Below are 22,359 nucleotides of genomic sequence, written 5' to 3'. Positions count from 1 at the left end.
TCATGCGGAAAGTCAGGAGGCATGGGATAGAGGGAAATTTGGCCAATTGGATAGAAAACTGGCTAACCGGTCGAAGTCAGAGAATGGTGGTAGATGGTAAATATTCAGCCTGGAGCCCAGTTACAAGTGGAGTTCCGCAGGGATCAGTTCTGGGCCCTCTGCTGTTTGTAATTTTTATTAATGACTTGGAAGAGGGAGTCGAAGGGTGGGTCAGTAAATTTGCAGATGATACGAAGGTTGGTGGAGTTGTGGATAGTGAGGAGGGCTGTTGTCGGCTGCAAAGGGACTTAGATATGATGCAGAGCTGGGCTGAGGAGTGGCAGATGGAGTTCAACCCTGCCAAGTGTGAGGTTGTCCATTTTGGAAGGACAAATAAGAATGCGGAATACAGGGTTAATGGTAGGGTTCTTAGTAAGGTGGAAGAACAGAGGGATCTTGGGGTCTATGTTCATAGATCTTTGAAAGTTGCCACTCAGGTGGATAGAGCTTGTAAGAAGGCCTATGGTGTATTAGTGTTCATTAGCAGAGGGATTGAATTCAAGAGTCATGAAGTGATGTTGCAGCTGTACAGGATTTTGGTAAGGCCACATTTGGAGTATTGTGTGCAGTTCTGGTCGCCTCACTTTAGGAAAGATGTGGAAGCTTTGGAGAGGGTGCAGAGAAGATTTACCAGGATGTTGCCTGGAATGGAGAATAGGTCGTACGAGGATAGGTTGAGAGTGCTAGGCCTTTTCTCGTTGGAACGGCGAAGGATGAGGGGTGACTTGATAGAGGTTTATAAGATGATCAGGGGAATAGATAGAGTAGACAGTCAGAAACTTTTTCCCCAGGTACAACAGAGTGTTACAAGGGGACATAAATTTAAGGTGAAGGGTGGAAGGCATAGGGGAGATGTCAGGGGTGGGTTCTTTACCCAGAGAGTGGTGGGGGCATGGGGGCTGCCTGTGGGAGTGGTAGAGTCAGAATCATTGGTAACCATTAAGCGGCAATTGGATAGGTACATGGATGGGTGCTTAAGCTAGGACAAATGTTCGGCACAACATCGTGGGCTGAAGGGCCTGTTCTGTGCTGTATTGTTCTATGTTCTATAATGATACAAACAGGCATTGATTCAGTGGGCTGAATGGCCTCCTTCTGTGCTACAATGACCCTATACATCTAGAACTCTCGGAGATACATTAATTGTTAATATTGTTGTAAAGTCTCTGGTCCCCTAGCAAGAAAAGGAGTCATTGAGCCTGAGAAGTAGTTGCTTGTTTCAATCTTTATATATTATTCTATACGGACTCAAATTGATTAGTGCAAACCTTTTATAGCATTCACACCATTACCTGCTCCATCCTAAACCTACCCATCCCTCATCTCACCTCACCTCAATCTGTCCTGTATCCAGTAAAATCATGAAGGATTTAACTAGAAGGCATTAAAGCCTTAAAGCTGTTAAAATTAGGTGAGGATCACTATAATTCCAGTCTTCACTGCACAGTCTGTGTGTGAGTCCACCACAAAGAAAACTCGTGTGTTTTTGAATTGTATGATTAATTCTTTTTCATACATTGAGTTACATCAGATATCCTATAAATCAGATGCAGAACTCTGATCTCTGTGACTGATGGGAGAGAAATTCGCTGACAATGTGTGACCATTAAACTAGAACTCTGCCATTGGGAAACCTGGCATTGAGGAATGGTTGATGTGATTGGGGATTGGGGATTGGTTGATGTGATTGGGGATTGGGGATTGGTTGATGTGATTGGGGATTGGGGATTGTTGATGTGATTGGGGATTGGGGATTGGTTGATGTGAATGGGGATTGGTTGATGTGATTGTGGATTGGTTATGTGATTGAGGATTGATTTTACACCTTGCCTAATTGAAATGTGTAGTGAGTAAAATTCAGCATCCTGTATGCATACAGCACACAAACGAGGAATTTTGCTATTCAATAGGATCATGACTATCTGACAATAATCCCAAATCTTTACTCCTGCCTACTCCTGATAACATTTCAATACCTCACTTAATCAGTTTTATCTACCTCTACCTTAAAAAATATTCAATGATTGAGCTTCCACTGTGTTCTCTAGAAGAGAGCTTCAAAGACTCATGACACCGAGTGAAAGAATTTCACCTCATCTTTGTTTTAAATGTGCAACTCTGGATCGCTAGCTCCCCTCCACTCACCACTCCATAAACATTTCCAATCAGGAGCGTTATTAATGTGAACCCTGTACTTTAGACTAAGTGAGCAACTGTTAATCACTCAGAAGGAATCAACAGGAAACGTAAGTTAAAACAGGAAATAAAGTACTCAGATTGGGTTTAGGTTCTGCAGTACAGATATTTGGTTTGAGATGAAGGCATAAGGTTTTTGAAATTGTCAGGCTGAAGCCCTCTGCATCAGTGCTTGGAGAACCCATCAGGTGTCTGATCCAAGCTTGTGACTGATAGCAAACATCTGGAAGTGGGCGAAGTGCTTATGGATACAAATTACCAGTGTACATCAGAAACCCCTGACCGTGGACTCTTAAGGAAATTGAGGAAAATGGTGATAATAGGATAAAGTGGAGTGAAAAAAAATCCTTGTAAATGGTAGAACATAATTGACAAATCAAATGGTTTGATCCAGTTGCTTCTTTTAAAATGTTCTTGTATTCCTCAAAAACAGAGGCACGCTATAATACATGTAAGTTAACGTCAGTTTCTCGTGAATGATTAGAACAAATTTTCTCTCATTTTCCTACAGACAGTGTGTTCAGAGAATGTTTCGGGAATGGAACTTGGGCAAGCAGGATTGACTACTCCCAGTGCCAACCAATCCTGCAGCAAAAGGTTTGTGCTGCTTTCAATGTTTAAAAAGGCATGAATAGCATAGAAAGAGAGAATTTTACAATATTCTCAGAAACTTCACATGCACATCTTTAGCAACTCCAGGGGTTAGTGTGCATGTAATCAAGGCAATAATTCTATGTGTCAGCGTGAAATCTGAAGTGGACAGTGGAATGGTAGTCAGTATGTAACTGTTAAAAAGGGAACTAATACCAAGCGTCAGCATCTGGTATTGAGGTTTATTTCTGGAACCTGCATTGTTGACAGCATTTCATTTCCTTTCTATCTAAAAGTTGAAGACCAGAATCTATTTCTATTCTACTTCCTCCATGGGCTCAATTCTAGCTTTCTACTTTCTGTACTGAGGATATATAGATTCCAATCAGACTCTGACCCTAACAGAGATTACAACCTCAGAGAAAGTGAGGACTGCAGGTGCTGGAGACCAGAGTTGAAACATGTGGTGCTGGAAAAACACAGCAGGCCAGGCAGCATCCGAGGAGCAGGAGAATTGACGTTTTGGGCATAAGCTTATGCCCGAAACGTCGATTCTCCTGCTCCTCGGATGCTGCCTGGCCTGCTGTGTTTTTCCAGCACCACATTTTTCAACAGACATTACAACCTCCTCTTGGACTGAACACGGATCTACCTCAGATCCAAACACAGATCCAAATTCCAAATCAGATCAAAACTAAGACCTGTTGAAACTCATTGCCAACATGCCCTTATCTCAATCCCCAAACCATTCTCCAATAATCATCCTTTTCTTTGGCTGCTGTTATCGACTAAATCAGACCTCCTCAAAATATTCAGATGGTAGTGTAAACCCTAACTGTTTCTTATTTTGGAGGTAAATGCCACCTGTTGTGTTCTGGATATAATTTGATTGGTCAAACTACCAAATTTGAAGCAAAACACACTTTATTCGCACACTATAAACAAAAGAAAGAAGAAATTGGAATAATTTAACTCTACTGGAAAACTTAACAGAATAATAGATAGAGGAGACTCCCCTTCCTGGACATATTAGTGCAACACACACATGCTGGTGAACTCCAGACCAGTGTGTACAGGAAAAACACCCATACAGATCAGATACTGAACTATAACAGCAACCACACCAGCACCCACAAACAGAACTGCATTAGGACATTGTTTAAATGGGCAAGCAACCTAGAATTCCAGAAGGCAGAACAAGTACCCCAAGAGCAGTATCCTCTGGTACTTATGGGAAAAACTTAAAGAAGAAAGCATGACATGACCAGACATGATAGTGACCATACCATATATCAAAGACACATCAGAGATAACTACCCGACTACTCAGACCCCTGGGAATCTTAATTGTCCACAAACCAGTAAACACCTTCCATCAGCTCCTCACAAAGGTTAAAGACCTGACACCCACATCCGACAGGATGAACGTCATCTACAAGATACCCTGTAAGGACTGTGAAAGACACTACATAGGAAAAACAGGAAGAAAACCGACCAAATGAGTGTACTAACATTAGCTTACCACTGCCAGACTCAACCAGCACACTCTCATTTCCAACCACACAGACAATGATGGACACAAATTCACCCGGGACAATGTAACCATCTTAGCACAAGCAAAACAGACACACCAGAGAATTCCTTGAAGCCTGGCACTCCAACTGGAACTCAAACAATAGACACGTTGACTTGGTCCCACACAGATGCAGAACCGGAATTCCCAACAAACAGAGACAAATACCAGGCGGGACAGAGCACCATACTTTATTGAAGAAGTGCTAACGATTTCATCTAGTGAGGTGATGAAACATCTGACCTCATCCACAAGCTGAACCACGAATCTTTGCAAACACTCTAAGAAATTCTGTGTCACTGGTCGTGGGTTTCTATAGGTTCTTGAGTGGCTAAGTAGCCTGATCCTAGAGCCACATCTCCAACCACATATTTAGCAAGCTTTTTCAGGATGTGCAAGTGGTCCTTGGTCTTGAGATCTTTAGCATTCTTTTCTTTGGTTCCTTTTCCATACTTCTTCTTGCTGATGGGTATTCTCGAAAATTGCATCTCTTCATACAAGTCTGTTTCTTCTGAGTGAGGGTCTCCTGGGTGTTGACGTCTACATTGCATTTCTGGAGGGAAGCCTTCAGTAAGCCTTTGAAAGGCATTTGGGTCTGCCTCTCATTCAAGTGCCTTCCTTGAGCTGGGCAAATAAGATTTGCTTTGTCAGTCAGGCTTCTGACATTGTAAGCATGCGGCTGGTCCTCTGGAATTTGTTTTTGGATGATTGTGGCCTCAGTGCTGATGCTATTGACTCCTTTAATGCTGCTGATGTCAGTATGCCTATCCTCCCAGCTGGTGTGGAGAATCTGTCTCAAATAGCATTGATTGCACTTCTCCAGGGTTTTGAGGTGGAGTCGATATGAAGTCCAAGTTTCAGGGAGATACAGAAGAGTCAGAAGGATCTTGGCATCAGTATGGATATCAAGGTCATTGAAGACTGTCATGAATTCTGCATTATATATTGGATATGCTACACCTGTAGCTACTATGTCCATGTGGGTGATGGAATGAATGGTTAAGGTGGTGGATCTGGTCCCAATCAAAGGACTGATTTATCCTGGATACTATTGAGCTTCTTGAGTGTTGTTGGCGCTGTTTCATTCAGGCAGGTGGAGAGTAACCCATGATATTTCCAGAATTGTGGCTTGTTCAAATTCCTTGAAAATGGGTCAGTGACTTGGGAACATCTGCAGTGAGAGGTGACCTAAGCTGTATGTGTTTAATGCCCAATTTTCAATTAATTAATTATACCCATTTATTTTCATCTTGCTGACAAACCTCTTCATGAAATCTCAAGTTTTAGGAATTTTCTGAACTTTTTTTTCACAAGAAGGATTATAACAAATAAGTTTCTAAGAGTCTTAAGAAGAAAGTGTGTAATGTGCTGGTGAGTTTGAGTCAACACTTTCACATCGGATAGTAAATAAAATAATGTGTTAGTCTGCAATTGTGTAACAAGGTATACGCAGCATATTAGCAACTCGGTAGTTTTTGTTTGTAATGTTGAGTAGGGAGTCAAGTTTGGTCAGGACACTGTAAAAATTTGCTTGTTTTCAGTGCAGTGCTATGGCATCTTTGAAGTCTGACACGAGAGACCAGATGGGGCTTTCATTCAAAAATACAATCATAACAGTGAAAAGACAGCATCTTTGATGGTGCAGCACTCCCTTGTGACAATCTAAATTCTTGTGTCCAACTTCTGGACATGATAAAACTGCATCCTACAGATTTGTAAATAAAGACACAACTGATGCAAAATTGACAGAATAACAGGGAACAGGAGTGGTGAACAGTTGTCTATCAAGTTGGAGAAAGGTTGATAGTGAATTGACCCAGGGGTCAGGTTTGGACCCTTGCTCTTTCTGATAAGTATTATTGACCTTTGTACATGACATAATTTCAACATTTGGATGAAACTTGAAAGAATGGTGAAATGTCAAGGGGACTATGCAGAAGGTCATGAATTAGTGTAATGGCAGAAAAGTGTCTGATTATATTTAATGCAGAGGTGTGAATTAGCTAATTTCAGTCAATTGAGTGTGAACAGATAATAAATGAAAGGTATGATTCTGAAGAGGCTGCAGGAGCAGGGCAACTGAGTATATGTACGCAAAGTTGGAAGGTGATTGGTGGATGGGAAGAGTAGTTAACAAAGCCTGTTAGATCATGAGCTTTATAAAATCAAAGTTATGATTAACCTGTATAAATTACTGGTTCATTTCAACTAGAGTGTTAAAACATAAATTAGTACAATATAGGAACAGATCCTTCGGCCCACCATGTCTGTGCTGACCATGATGCCATTCTAAACAAATGCCATCTGCCTGCACATCGTCCATATCCTTGTATTACTTACCTGTTCTGTATAAGTGCCTTATCTCTGCTTCTACAACCTCTCCTGGCATATTCCAAGCACCTACCACTTTCTGTGTGGAACCCTTTACTTGCACAACATTTTTAAACATTGTTGTGTTCGCCGAGCTGGTTTCGTGGCTAGTTGGTGTTCATGGATGTGGACCGTTAGCTAGGGGACGAAATGTCTGCAACACAAATTCCCAGCTCGGTGAACAGAACCACAACAACGAGCACCCGAGCTACAAATCTTCTCCCAAACTTTGAATCTTTAAACATTTCCCCTGTCATCTTAAACTATGTTGAAAAATGTGCCAATGGAAAAGCAAACCGGTCAGGCAGCATCCAAGGAGCAGGAGAATCAACTTTTAGGCATAAGCCATTCATCAAGAATGTGGCTTATGCCCAAAACATTAATTCACCTGCTTCTCGGATGCTGCCTGATCTCTTGTGCTTTTTCCGCTCCACACTTTATAACTCTAATCTCCAGCATCTGCAGTCTTCACTTTCTCCTATCTTAAACTATGTTCCATGCTATTTGATAATTCCACTGTGGGTGAAAGAATCAGACTATTCATCCTATTCATGCCTCAAAATATTTCTGTCAGGTTGCCTCTCAGCCTCCGAAGCTGTATTGTATCCAGCTCGGGGAATCATGCTTTTGTAAAGGCATCACAGTTTGTGCAGAAGAGATTCACAATACTGATTTCAAGGATTGGGAATAAAACCAAAGTGCTGGAAAATCTCAGCAGGTCTAGCAGTATCTGTGGAGTAAGCAATAGAATTAAAGTTGAGAGTTCATTATGTTTTCTGTTTGGAACTGTAGAAACAGGTGAAAATGTGATAGATTTTATGGTCAAGGAAATAAAAGAGTAATGTTCAGGTCTGAATTAAAAACCAAGTCATGAAGACAAAGTACAGACATAGGGGATAAAACATGAAAATGGAAAACAAAGTTCATGGTCTGAAATTGTTGAACCCAACATTGAGTCCTGACGGCTGTAACATACCCAAGCGGAAAATGAGGTGCTGTTCCTCCAACTTGCACTGGGCTTCACTGGAATACTGGAGCAGGCCTTGGATAGAAATGTGAGCTCGAAAACAAGATGGTGTACTGAAATCGCACATGACCAGAAGGTTGAGGTTAAGCTGGTAGTCAAGGCCATCACCAAACCTGCACTTGGTTTTCCTCATGTAAAGAAGATCACTTTGTGAGCACCAAATACAATTCTGCTCACCCTCCTATATGAAAGATGCTATTAAACTGGAAAGAGTGCAAAAACTTTGACTGTTAACCCCCAACATTGGAAGGTTTGAGTTATATGGAGAGACTGGATAGGCTGGCAATTCTTTTGGAGGCCGAGGGGTGACCTCAAAGAGGTTTATAAAATTATAATATTATAAATTTTAAATTTATAAAATTATGAGTGGCATAGATAAGGTGAATAACCAAGGTCTTTTCCTCAGTGTAGGGGAATCCAAAAGTAGAGGGCATAGGTTTAAGATGACAGGGGAAAGATTTAAAAGGGACCTGAGGGCAACTTTTTCATACAGAGGGTGGTGCGTATATGGAATGAGCTGTCAGAGGAAGTGATAGAGATGGATACAGTTACAACATTTAAAAGGCATTTTGACAGGTACATGGATAGGAAAAGTTTAGAAGGACATGGGCCAAACACAGGCAAATAGGACCAGTCCAGTTGAGGAAACCTGGTCAGCATTGATGAGTTGGGCCAAAGGGCCTATGACCATGCTGTATGACTCTGACTAATTGACTTAACTGAAAAAGTAAATCACTGCTTTACTTGGAAGAAATGTTTTGGGCATTAAACATTGATGAATTAAACATCAAGTGTTATGAGTCTGGTAATTGGTTTGAGGGTGCTGTGGGTGTGTGACCATTGTTGGTGATGATAGAGGAATGGGCCAGAGTGCCACGAGGCAACAGTCCCTTTGAATGCTGACAGGAGAGGGAAAGGTGTGTTTTGCATAATGCTGGAAGTGACAGAAATATGGAGACAGATGACCAAAATAAATTAGTCTCCTTATGCCTGTATTCACAAAGCAGTACAATTAGAACATCCTATAACCAACAAAATTTACCTCAATACTTCCCGACTGGATCTTTTGTATAATCAGTTCCAGATGCCAGATTTATATCTTAAACAAATCTTTAACAATTTATTAATAATACAGTAGCTTTAGCTGAGCAAAATTCTAACTAGTGCCTATGATTTAAACCCAATCTTATTTGATTCTCACATCCACACACACAGACAGACAGACAAACTGACACAGTTAAGGGATAAATCAAAAGATAAGTGAATGAGATGCAACTAGCCAGTTCACTTAAGCAGATTCCATGATCCATAAACATTGGGATTGCATCTTGTTTGGTTTCTCAAGATACCAATGCATGGAACTAGCTTCCAGTAAGCTCAGAGGAATAATCACTGAATAATTATAACTGAGATTCTATTCTCCAAACTTTAAATGAGTTAGTAATAGGAAGATAACCAGGGAACAATCCAACTGCAGTTCTGTAGTTTTCAAATCCCCAAACCTTCTGACAAAAACATAGTTCAAAGTCCAATTTAAACTTTGTTTTCTCTTTGTTAAACTGGTTGCCTCCCTAACATCCAACATCTACCATCTTGTTTGAGCATAATGCATCTTTAGAACCGAAATGAACATCCAGGCCAGGCCTGTTTGTTTTACTTGTTTTCTTTATAACACGCTGCTGCTTATCATCCAAATGTTACCTTCGTGCTCAGCTCACAGGTAATAGTTCCAAACCAAAAATGATAAAAATAAAACTAAAATGAAAATTTCAACAGAAAGCAAAGGTGCTGCTGTGAAAATAGAGGTTGCTGGATCAGGAAGTGGGGACGACAGGACAGTTATCATGATAAGGAAATGTAGTTTTCATGATGCTGAATGGACTATATCTGTTTAAAGTCATGCCATTCCCCACATGTGCAGTGTACATTGACGATCTGGTGATTTTTAGTCACACATGGAAGAACATTTGGAGATTCTATCGGAATTGTTCAATTGACTTTGGGAGGCAGGCATGGTGATAAACCTGGCTAAGAGTGAGCTCACAACAAGCCAAGTCATGTTTTCAGACATGGATAGGTGGCCCCATGGGATGTGAAACCAAAGGTTTTTGGGAAGTTACTCATATCATCGACGAAGAGAGGAGTATCACAATTCCGGGGATTGAGTGTTTTTTATCGGAAGTTCATTCAGATTGTTGGCAGTCTAGTTTCTCAACCAACTGACTTGTTGTAAAATTGCAGAAAATTTCAGTTGATGGAGGAATGTCAGAAGACATTTAACAGCCTGAAAGCTGTGCTAACCACTGCCCCAGTGTGAGCCATACCTAATTATGCAAAGCCATTCAAAGTGGCTATCGATGTAAGTGATGTGGGTGCCGGTGCTGTACTCTTGCAAGAAGACAACAAGAAGGTAGAAAGACCTTTTGGGTATTTTACCAGAAACTTTGGCCCAACAAGTCCACATTGACTCTCTGAAGAGTAACCCACACAGATCCATTCCCTCTACTCTATTACTCTGCATTTACTCCTGCCAAATGCACCTGACCTACATATCCCTGAACACTATGGGCAATTTAACATGGCAAATTCACCTAACCTGCACATCTTTGGACTTGGGAGGAAACTGGAGCACCCGAAGGAAACCCACGCAGACACGGGGAGAAATTACAAACTCCACATAGTCGCCTGAGGCTGGAATCAAATCCAGGTCCCTGGCGCTGTGAAGCAAGAGTGCTAACCACTGAGCCACCAGAGACTTTTGGTGACAGACCTGCTGAGGTTTGCCAGCAATTTCTGTTTTTGTGCATTTCATTATTTTCTATCCTTTCTAGACCATTCCAAGCTACACTTGTGGTCGCCCTGGCAGTCGATTTTATTTCAGCAATTTACAGTTCCCTGGCTTTAACTGCCTCGTCTTTACGATGGATGTTTAATTCCACTGCATTTCTACTCTCTAATACTTCTTTGAACAACCGGCATCTGCCTGGCTGAACTTGTTATGTCAATAAATAATTTCTCCTTTAAACTCACCTCACTTTCTCAAAAAAAATGCGGGGTCAAGGGTACCTACATGCGTCCCATGTATGGCATTTGTTATGGATTATATGAAAGCATTCTTTTTCCAGAACCATTTGGGACCCCTTCCCACAGCTGTTATTCTGGTGCGTGAATGTCTGCATTGGTGCCACAACCTCCTTCTACCCAAAATTGGAAGAACCAATTTACTTCGAATTTCCACCCATAGATAGTAAGGAAGTGGATGTGCTGGAAATTCTGGATCCCAGGGCCAGACCAAATATATCCAAGGTTACTACAGGAAGTGAGGAATGAGATTGCTGCGCCTCTGGCAATGATTTTTGCATCCTCACTCTCCACAGGAGTAGTAGTGGATGATTAGAGGGAGGCGAATGTTGTTCCCCTGTTTAAGAAAGGGAATAGGAAATCCCTGGGAATTACAGACCAGTCAGTCTTATGTCTGTGGTATGCAAGCTTCTGGAAAGGATTCTGAGAGATAGGATTTACTACTATTTGGAAAAACATAGTTTGATTAAATGTAGTCAACATGGCTTTGTGAGGGGCAGGTCATGCCTCACAAGCCTTATTGAGTTCTTCGATGATGTGGCAAGACAATTTGATGAACGTTGAGCAGTGGATGTGGTGTATGTGGATTACAGTAAGGCATTTGATAAGGTTCCCCACAGTAGGCTCATTCAGAAAGTCAGAAGGTATGGGATACAGGGAAATTTGACTGTCTGGATACAGAATTGGCTGGCCTAAAGAAGACAGTGAGTGGTAGTGGGTGGAAAGTATTCCGCCTGGAAGTTGGTGATCAGTGGTGATCCACAGGGATCTGTTCTTGAGCCTCTGTTTTTTGTAGTTTTTATAAATGTCTTGGATGAAGAAGTGGATGGGTGGGTTAGTAAGTTTGCTGATGACACAAAGGTCGATAGTGTTGTAGATAATGTCAAGAGCTGTTGCAGGCCACAAGACATTGACAGGATGCAGAGCTGGGCTGAGAAGTGGCAGATGGAGTTCAAGCTGGATAAATGCAAATTGATTCATTTTGGAAGGTTGAATTTGAATGCTGAATACAGGGTTGAAGACAGGATTCTTGGCAGTGTGGAGGAACAGTGGGATCTTGGGGTCCGCATACATAGATCCCTCAAAGTTGCCACCCAAGTTGATAGGGTTGTTAAGGCGGCTTTCATTTATAGGAGGATTGAGTTTAAGAGCCATGAGGTTTTGCTGCAGCTCTATAAAACCCTGGTTAGACCACACTTGGAACCAGTTCTGGTTGCCTCATTATAGGAAGGATGTAGATGCTTTAGAAAGGGTGCAGAGGAGATTTACGAGGATGCTGCCTGGATTGGAGGGCTTGTCTTATGAAGAGAGGTTGAGTGAGTTAGGGCTTTTCACACTGGAGAGAAGAAGGAAGAGAGGTGACTTAATAGAGATGTACAAGGTAGTGAGAGGCGTACATAGATTAGATAACCAGAGACTTTACCCCAGGGCAGAAATGGCTGTCACGAGGAGACATGATTTTAAGGTGATTGGAGAAAGGTTTAGGGGAGATGTCAGAGGTAGGTTCTTTACACAGTGAGTTGTCGGTGTGTGGAATGCACTGCCGGCGGTGGTAGTAGACTCAGAGACATTTGGGACATTTAAGCGACTGTTGGATAAGCACATGGACGGCAGTAAGTTGAGGAGTATGTAGGTTAGGGTGATCTTAGATAAATGCTCGGCACAACATCATGGGCCGAAGGGCCTCTACTCTGTTGAACTCTTCTATGTTCTAGTTTCTATCTTCTCTGACTAAGCTGATACCAGATCTCAAGAGACTGTGTTTGGGGAGAGGTTGAATAGGATATACCTGCACTCATTGGAATTCAGGGGAATGATAGGCAACCTTATTGAAATATAGAAGATTCTTAGGGGGCTAGACAGGGTAGGTGCAAAGTCATTTCCACTGGTGAGAGAGCCTAAGACTAAAGAGCATACTCTTAGAAAAATGGGCTGTCCACTTAAGATGGAGATGAGGAGGAATTTCTTCTCTCAGAGGGTAGTGAATTTGTGGAATGGTTTACCACAGAGGGCTGTTGAGGCTGGGACATTAACTATATTCAAGGCTAAGAAGATCAGTTTTTAATCAGTAAGGTTGTGGAGAAAGGACAGGAAAGTGGAATTGAGGATTATTCAGATCATGGATTAATGGTGCTGGAACAGCACTAAGCTGATACCAGATCTCAAGAGATACCAGATACCAGATCTCAAGAGGCTGGAAGAGCATAGCAGTTCAGGCAACATCTGAGGAGCAGCAAAATCGACGTTTCGGGCAAAAGCCCTTCATCAGGAATAAAGGCAGAGAGCCTGAAGCGTGGAGAGATAAGCTAGAGGAGGGTGGGGGTGGGGAGAAAGTAGCATGGAGTACAATAGGTGAATGGGAATGAAGGTGATAGGTCAGGGAGGAGGGTGGAGTGGATAGGTGGAAAAGAAGATAGGCAGGTAGGACAAGTCATGGGGACAGTGCTGAGCTGGAAGTTTGGAACTAGGGTGAGGTGGGGGAAGGGGAAATGAGGAAACTGTTGAAGTCCACATTGATGCCCTGGGGTTGAAGTGTTCCGAGGCGAAAGATGAGGCGTTCTTCCTCCAGGCATCTGGTGGTGAGGGAGCGGCGGCGAAGGAGGCCCAGGACCTCCATGTCCTCGGCAGAGTGGGAGGGCGAGTTGAAAGGTTGGGCCACAGGACGGTGTGGTTGATTGGTGGGGGTGTCCTGGAGATGTTCCCTAAAGCGCTCTGCTAGGAGGCATCCAGTCTCCCCAGTGTAGAGGAGACCGCATCGGGAGCAACGGATGCAATAAATGATATTAGTGGATGTGCAGGTAAAACTTTGATGGATGTGGAAGGCTCCTTTAGGGCCTTGGATGGAGGTGAGGGGGGAGGTGTGGGCACAGGTTTTGCAGTTCCTGCGGTGGCAGGGGAAAGTGCCAGGATGGGAGGGTGGGTTGTAGGGGGGCGTGGACCTGATCAGGTAGTCACGGAGGGAATGGTCTTTGCAGAAGGCGGAAAGGGGTGGGGAGGGAAATATATCCCTGGTGGTGGGGTCTTTTTGGAGGTGGCGGAAATGTCGGCGGATGATTTGGTTTATGCGAAGGTTGGTAGGGTGGAAGGTGAGCACCAGGGACATTCTGTCCTTGTTACGGTTGGAGGGGTGGGGTCTGAGGGTGGAAGTGCGGGATGTGAACGAGATGCGTTGGAGGGCATCTTTAACCACGTGGGAAGGGAAATTGCGGTCTCTAAATCTGGTGTGTTCTGTGGTGGAACTGGTCCTCCTAGGTGCAGATACGGTAGAGGCAGAGGAATTGGGAATATGGGATGGCATTTTTGCAAGAGGTAGGGTGGGAAGAGGTGTAATCCAGGTATCTGTAGGAGTCGGTGGGTTTGTAAAAAATGTCAGTGTCAAGTCGGTCATCATTAATGGAGACGGAGAGGTCCAGGAAGGGGAGCGAGGTGTCAGAGATGGTCCAGGTAAATTTAAGGTCAGGGTGGAATGTGTTGGTGAAGTTGATGAATTGCTCAACCTCCTCGCGGGAACATGAGGTGGCGCCAATGCAGTCATCAATGTAGCGGAGGAAGAGGTGAGGAGTGGTGCTGGTGTAATTACGGACGTTCGACTGTTCTATGTAGCCAACAAAGAGACAGGCATAGCTGGGGCCCACATGTGTGCCCATGGCTACCCCTTTGGTCTGGAAGAAGTGGGAGGATTCGAAGGAGAAATTGTTAAGGGTGAGGACCAGTTCGGCCAAACGAATGACAGTGTCGGTGGAAGGGACTGTTGGGGACGTCGGGAGAGGAAAAAACGGAGGGCTTGGAGTCTGGTCATGGCAGATGGAGGTGTAGAGGGATTGGATATCCATGGTGAAGATGAAGCGTTGGGGGCCGGGGAAACTGGTTCGTGGTCCACACTGGCATCGTGGTCCACACTGGCACCAATGACATAGGTAGGAGGAGGGCTGAGAATGTTAGGCAGGCTTTCAGGGAGCTAGGTTGGAAGCTCAGAGTTAGAACGAACAGAGTTGTTGTCTCTGGTTTGTTACCCGTGCCACGTGATAGAGAGTCGAGGAATAGGGAGACAGAACAGTTAAATGCGTGGCTACAGGGATGGTGCAGGAGGGAGGGATTCCGGTATTTGGATAACTGGGGTTCTTTCTGGGGAAGGTGGGACCTCTATCAACAGGATGGTCTACACCTGAACCTGAGGGGCACCAGTATCCTTGGCGGGAGGTTTGCTAGTGCTCTTGGGGGGGGTTTAAACTAACTCTGCAGGGGCATGGGAATCTAGACTGTAGCTTTAGGGTGCAGGACCTGGAGTGTAGGGAGGTTAGGAACATGGCATCAATCTCAAAGGAGGGTGCCTGTAAACAGGAAAGTGGCTTGAAGTATGTATACTTCAATGCAAGAAGTATACAAAATAAGGTAGGTGAACTTGCAGCGTGGGTTGGTACCTGGGACTTCGATGTTGTGGCTATTACGAAGACATGGATAGAACAGGGACAGGATTGGCTGTTGCAGGTTCCAGAGACTGTGGAGCTTGTTCAAGGAGCAACTATTGAGTGTCCTTGATAAGTATGTACCTGTCGGGCAGGGAGGAAAGGGTCGTGTGAGGGAGCCATGGTTTAATAAGGAATTAGAATCCCTTGTTAAATGGAAGAGGGCAGCCCATGTAAAGATGAGGCATGAAGGTTCAATTGGGGCAATTGAGAGTTATAAGGTAGCCAGGAAGGACCTGAAGAGAGAGCTAAGAGCAGCAAGGAGGGGACATGAAAGGTCCTTAGGGAAAACCCTAAGGCTTTGTCTTATAGGTATGTCAGAATGACTAGGGTAGGAATAGGTCCAGTCAAGGATAGTAGTGGGAAGTTGCGTGTGGAGGCTGAAGAGATTGGGGAGACACTGAATGATTACTTTTCATCAGTATTCACTCAGGAACAGGACATTGTTGCCGATGTGAATACTGAGTCACAATTAAGTAGAATGAATGGCTTTGAGGTATGTAGCGAAGAGGTGTTGGAAATTCTGGGAAGGGTGAAAACAGATAAGTCCCCTGGGCCTGATGGCATTTATCCTAGGATACTCTGGGAAGCAAGGGAGGAGATGGCAGAGCCATTGGCCTTGATTTTTATGTCCTCGTTGTCTACAGGAGTAGTGCCAGGAGACTGGAGGCTAGCAAATGTGGTTCCCTTGTTCAAGAAGGGGAGTAGGGATGACCCTAGTAACTATAGGCCGGTAAGTCTCACTTCTGTTGTGGGCAAAGTCTTAGAGAGAATTGTAAGGGATAGGATTTATGAACATCTGGATAGGAATAATGTGATCAAGGATAGTCAGCATGGTTTTGTGAAGGGCAGGTCGTGCATCACAAACCTTATTGAATTCTTTGAGAAGGTGACTAAGGAGGTGGACGAGGGGAAAGCGATAGATGTGGTGTATATAGATTTTAGTAAGGCATTTCATAAGGTTCCCCATGGTAGGCCACTTCAAAAAATACGGAGGTATGGCATTAAGGGTGAGTTGGAGGTTTGGATTAGGAATTGGCTGGCTGGAAGAAGACAGAGGGTAGTAGTTGATGGTAAAGGTTCACCTAGGAGTGCCGTTACTAGCGGTGTTCCGCAGGGATCTGTTTTGGGACCATTGCTGTTTGTCATTTTTATAAATGACCTGGAGGAGGGGCTAGAAGGTTGGGTGAGCAAGTTTGCGGATGATACGAAAGTCGGAGGAGTTGTTGATAGTGAGGAAGGATGTGTCAGGTTACAGCGGGATATAGATAAGCTGCAGAACTGGGCAGAAAGGTGGCAAATGGAGTTCAATGTAGCTAAGTGTGAGGTGATTCACTTTGGTAAGAGTAACAAAAAGATGGGGTACTGGGCTAATGGTCGGATACTTGGTAGTGTGGACGAGCAGAGGGATCTTGGTGTCTATGTACACAGATGTTTGAAATTTGCCACCCAGGTAAATAGTGCAGTGAAGAAGGCATATGGCGTACTGGCTTTTATTGGTAGAGGAATTGAGTTCCGGAGTCCTGAGATCATGTTGCAGTTGTATAAGACTCTGGTGCGGCCGCATCTGGAGTATTGTGTGCAGTTTTGGTCGCCATACTATAGGAAGGATGTGGAGGCACTGGAACGGGTGCAGAGGAGGTTTACCAGGATGTTGCCTGGTATGGTAGGAAGATCGTATGAGGAAAGGTTGAGGCACTTGGGGTTGTTTTCATTGGAGAAAAGAAGGTTTAGGGGTGACTTGATAGAGGTGTACAAGATGATTAAGGGTTTAGATAGGGTTGACAGTGAGAACCTTTTTCCACGTATGGAGTCAGCTATTACGAGGGGGCATAGCTTTAAATTTAGGGGTGGTAGGTATAGGACAGATGTTAGGGGTAGGTTCTTTACTCAGCGAGTCGTGAGTTCATGGAATGCCCTGCCAGTAGCAGTGGTGGACACTCCCTCTTTATGGGATTTTAAGCGGGCATTAGATAGGCATATGGAGGATAGTGGGCTAGTGTAGGTTAGGTGGGCTTGGATCGGCGCAACATCGAGGGCCAAAGGGCCTGTTCTTCTATGTTCTATGTTCTATGAAACGGAAGTCCTGGAGGAGGTGGAGGGCGTGGGTGATTATTCAGATCAGCCATGATCTCATTGAATGGCAGAGCAGACTTCATGTGTTGAATGAACTGTTTCTGCTCCTATTTGTTGTGGTCTTCACCTAATCAGTTTCTGATTCTTTCCTTCTTTATAATAGTCAGCCTGCCCCTTGATATTATGACAATGTATTACAAGATATTATGACAATGTATTACAAGGTCATTGACTTCTACAGCTACCGTGACTGCATTTCTTCATACCCTCCTTCCACTCTTCTAGTCTCCATTACATCTAATCCCCTGAGGCTACTTTCCACAATGGCCTTTCTAACATACTTATGGAGCCTCCTCCTCCAGTGAGTTGTTTGATCATCCACCAACATTCATGACTGGCTGTGGCAAGACTGCAGAGCTTAAATCTGATCTGTTGATTGTGGGATTGCTTAGCTCCATCTATCGCTTGCTGCTTATGCTGTTTGAAATGCAAGTAGACCTGCTTGGTTGCTTCACCAGGGTGACACCTCATCTTCAGATATGTCCAGTACTGCTGCTGGCATCCCTCCTGCATTCTCCATTGATCCATGGTTGATCCCCTGGCTTGATGATAATAGTTGTGTGATGGATATGCTGGGCCATGAGGTTACAGATTGTGCCAGAGTATAAATCTGCTGCTGTTGAGGGCCCACAGTGCCTCATGGATGCTAATTCTTTACAGTCCAGGCCAATAAAAGAGCTATTGTAATTTGGCTTGAGTTTTCACTGCTTCCAAGTTATCTCCTACTGGTAATTCATGTGCTACCTGCATCATCTCCTTTCTGTTACCCACCTTCACACACAACTTGATGAACCTCTGCTCATTTCTTGACCTGAATATATGTATGTGATGGTCTACATTTCCTCATCAAAGTGTCATTTTTAAAGTAGGAACATTCTCGTATACTTTCAGATTCTTCCTCTGTGGGTGATTTTTGATACAACTTCCTTAATTTTTCATCTTTCCATTGTAATTCTCTGAACTAAAAATATCCACTTTGTCCTCTACCTGTTCTTGTTTTTTCTCAACCATTTGATCAAATAGTCTCTAGTATTTGAACTTCAACTTCCTTATCTTTATTCTTTGATTTCTCTTCCTGCTTCTACCTGTGACTTTGTGACCTTGTTAAAACAGTCAGAAAAAACCCCAGGATATCCTTCCTATAACACCTCACTTGCCTGATTTTCTGCTGGCTTTTCCACCATATAGGATCACTCCCACTTGTGATCCAGCTAAATCATCACCAAGAATAAGCACAATGTCTGTAACCAAGAATTTCTCTGTTAATCTCACCACCATTTCTCCACTTTTCACCGGACACTCCAACCTCACTTTATAAATTGGAACACTGCTCTTCTCACCATGAATTCCACATATTACCACCTTTCCTGGCAACACTCCTTGTGAGTAACAAAACTGCTCATGTTTCACCATTAAAGATTGGCTTGGTCCTGTTGAAGATCTGGACCCCCGGTGAGGTCTCTCGGTTCCACAATCGGTCAATAAGCACTCACAATCAGTCTGGTTCTTTAAGACTTCATTCTTTACTTCTTCATATGGCTGGATACAGAACGTCCAGAAACACACAACTTGAGCACCCCAGTATTCCTCGTAGGAGCTGCACACACAGCTTAATAGAAAGACATTTTATACTTTTTTTAAAGTATTACATTCAAACAATTACTAATGAATACATGATATTGCTTCATTGACAGTGAATTGGTCCAATGATATTTACTCTAAACCAACTTATGTTCCAATGCTTAGGTCACTTTTATCTCACAAACAGAGCCTCTGCGCCAACACCTGAAAGTCAGCGGTTAGTACTTTCTTATCTGCTCAAGTTAATTCTATACTTTAAAGGGCGCATTGTCTGCTAAGCTCTTTTTGCAGCAGTCTCTGGTTAGTCATTTATGCAACTTTAGCAGAATTAGCAGTTAGCAGCCTAAAAGCCTTCTATGCAGCTTTAGCAGAATTATCAGTTAGCAGCCTAGAAGCCATTTTGTCATGTTACTTGCATCGAGAAGCCATCTTGTTGCCACCTCAGTTACCAAGAGCACCTGTTAGGCGGTTGCCCCTGACTGCAACTAGTCACACTAGCTCAGCCTGTATTCAGGTATCAGATTCTCATCAGCCTGTTTTTATGTTTCAGATTTTCACTGTGTCTCTTAAAATCTTAATTTCTTTACCTGCTCCTCCTGTCACACATGAGTAAACTTTACAGTCAAGTAAATTTGTTAGTGGGATCTGGTACTTTCTTATCAATCAATCCCTGATCAAGTTGTAAATATTTTGCAGCTTTTTAGCTTCCACCATGCTTTCCTTTATCACTTCAACACAAACCACTGGCTTTTCCTGTTTTCCCACATCTGTTTTCCCAGTGCTTTTCTAAGCCATGAACACTGTGACTTCATGTGGCCTATTTTATTACAGTGAAAACACCTGAGTTTTTTTACGTCTTTCTCCGTCATGGGTTTCCTTTGTATTCAGCAGTAAACTATTTGATGATCTTCAATGAGATCTCCTTTTCCCTTACCAGCTGAGAATTTTATTTTTTCCCAATTTCTATCCCTCACAGACTGAAATTGATATTGCAAGTGAAACTCTGATTTATGAACCAACTCATAATCATCTGACATTTCTGCTGCTAATCCTGCAGTCTTAACTCTGTTTTTTCACGAGTTCTCATTACTTCAGAAAGTGAAATTTTAAACTCCTCCAAAATAAATATCTCCTAAGAGCATCATGTGTTTAATCTATTTTCAATGCCCATATCCACCTATCAATATTACTTTGTTTAGATTAGATTAGATTACCGTGTGGAAACAGGCCCTTCGGCCCAACAAGTCCACACCGACCCGCCGAAGCGAAACCCACCCATACCCCTACATTTACCCCTTACCTAACACTACAGGCAATTTAGTATGGCCAATTCACCTAACCTGCACATCTTTGGACTGTGGGAGGAAACCGGAGCACCCGGAGGAAACCCACGCAGACACGGGGAGAATGTGCAAACTCCACACAGTCAGTCGCCTGAGTCGGGAATTGAACCCGAGTCTCTGGCGCTGCGAGGCAGCAGTGCTAACCACTGTGCCACCGTGCCGCCCAAACTCAATGTATGGTTAGGTTCCCTCCTTAGATTCCTAAAACGTTGTCTGTTGGCTTCTGGGATGAGCTCATTTGTACTTAAGACAGCATTTTTCACTTCTTTATACTCTCCAGATACATCTACCTACCAGCTTTGTTTGCATCAACAATACCCACATGGTCACCAGCCCTTTAATTTCTGAAATGAAATGAGAAAAGCTTTTCGATCTTGGACAATGCTTGGACATATTTAAACAGATCCCCCAACAGGCCTTTGGTTATGATTGGATTGCTCTCCATCACTGTCCTCATCATTATTCCTACTTTTCACCTCTATCTCCACCATTTTAAATTAACTTTGAGTTTTCCATTCCAACCTATGAAATTTAAAAACTCTCTCTCCCTTTCATAGAACACTGAACATAGAACACTACAGCACAATACTGTTCAGTCCACAATGCTGTGCCGATCATTTATCTTAATCCATGTTTAAACTAACCTACACACCCCTCTATTTACTGCCGTCTATGTGCTTGTGCAGCAGTCCTTTCCTCTTCTTTCTGCTTTTAATCTCAATTCAAACTGCTTCATTTCCTTTTCTTGTTAAAGCTGTTTTATTTTCAATGGAATATAAACCATTTCCAATGATTCCAATGGCATTCCTGGCAACTGTAAATGTTAAGTGATTGCGACAATTATCCCCTCCCCACCTTTCCTCGCAGGCACAGGAAACCCCAACTCCAGCTTGTTTGCCAATTCCAAAAGCTTTCCCCTGCTCACTTACTTTAAAACTCCCAAAGAGAATTCTTCCATACCCAGGAGACCCTTAGCAACTGAAAGAGCCATATTACACAAGGCACACCCTGTTTAAACCAACTGAATCTAACATTCAAATTATATCAGTCCACGTTTACCTCTCACTGCGTTGGTGTCCAAGAATCCTGAAGCCAACCTGGAATTAGAGATTTTGACCCTGACAAGAGCCCTCAATTTTTTATAGACCAGACCAAACTGCCTTAAAGTATATTAAGAGGACCGTCTAGACCCCAACTTTTCTTATTTTATATCTGCATTCCAGATATTATTGGATTCATCACCAAGCAGATTTGAAGTCAGACACTTTTTATTGATACACTAAATACAACAAAACAAAGAAGAAATTCAAATAACTTATCTCTGTTAGAAATTTTAACAGAAAAATAGAATATATAACTAATAAATTGTAAATGTTCCAATATAGTAATATCTCATAACCAAAAGGAAATTCAGTAAAACAGATTGTCTCATATACAATTCCAGCAGCAGGAAGAGAACCCTCAGTTTTTAGCTGTAATCAAGCAAGAAAAAATAGCTTCCATATCCAGCTTCACGTTTCCAGAAGCTATGATTGAAAACCTAAAATTGAAAGTCATGATTCTGTGGGAGCTTGACCATACCCATTCAAGCTGCTTCTATTGTTTTAAAGGTTTTTTAAAAAAAGGCCTTACAAGCTATTTACTTTATGAGATTCCAATAGACAGCTCGGCACCTCTGACTTAAAACGTCTCTTCAAAACAAAACCCAGGACGAAAAAAAATGCCTCTTAAAGCCTTTGCTTGCTTGTGAGACATGAATTGTCTCTTATCCCCAAGGGTGTCTCATTCAGGATGAAATATTCACACAATGTAGAGAACATGGGATGAACTTTCATGGCTCTGAATTATGCTGGCTCTCTGATCCTTATTGTGGTTGGACCAAACATTCATTGGAAGTACTCCTTACTTCCTTCCAATGAGGTTATTATCTACTCAAAGCTCTTGCACCTTGCCTGAA

The 22,359-nt window shown here is 42.9% G+C and overlaps 1 protein-coding gene across 2 annotated transcripts in view; it reads left to right on the top strand.

The window, feature by feature from the left end:
* Window positions 1–22,359, top strand: part of LOC122540028 (corticotropin-releasing hormone receptor 1-like) — a 366,881-nt gene that overhangs the window by 206,129 nt on the left and 138,393 nt on the right. For both annotated transcript variants that reach the window (XM_087977957.1, XM_087977956.1), the window contains exon 4: window positions 2,747–2,832. In XM_087977957.1, the coding sequence (XP_087834083.1) occupies window positions 2,747–2,832 (86 nt within the window). The remainder of the gene's footprint in view (window positions 1–2,746; window positions 2,833–22,359) is intronic.

This window comes from Chiloscyllium plagiosum, unplaced genomic scaffold, assembly GCF_037043375.1.
Source record: "Chiloscyllium plagiosum isolate Xiang-an unplaced genomic scaffold, Cpla_swu_hap1 HiC_scaffold_32, whole genome shotgun sequence".
Classification (NCBI taxonomy): domain Eukaryota; kingdom Metazoa; phylum Chordata; class Chondrichthyes; order Orectolobiformes; family Hemiscylliidae; genus Chiloscyllium; species Chiloscyllium plagiosum.
Note: the sequence above shows the minus strand (reverse complement) of the source record. Positions and strands in the feature narration are given on the sequence as shown.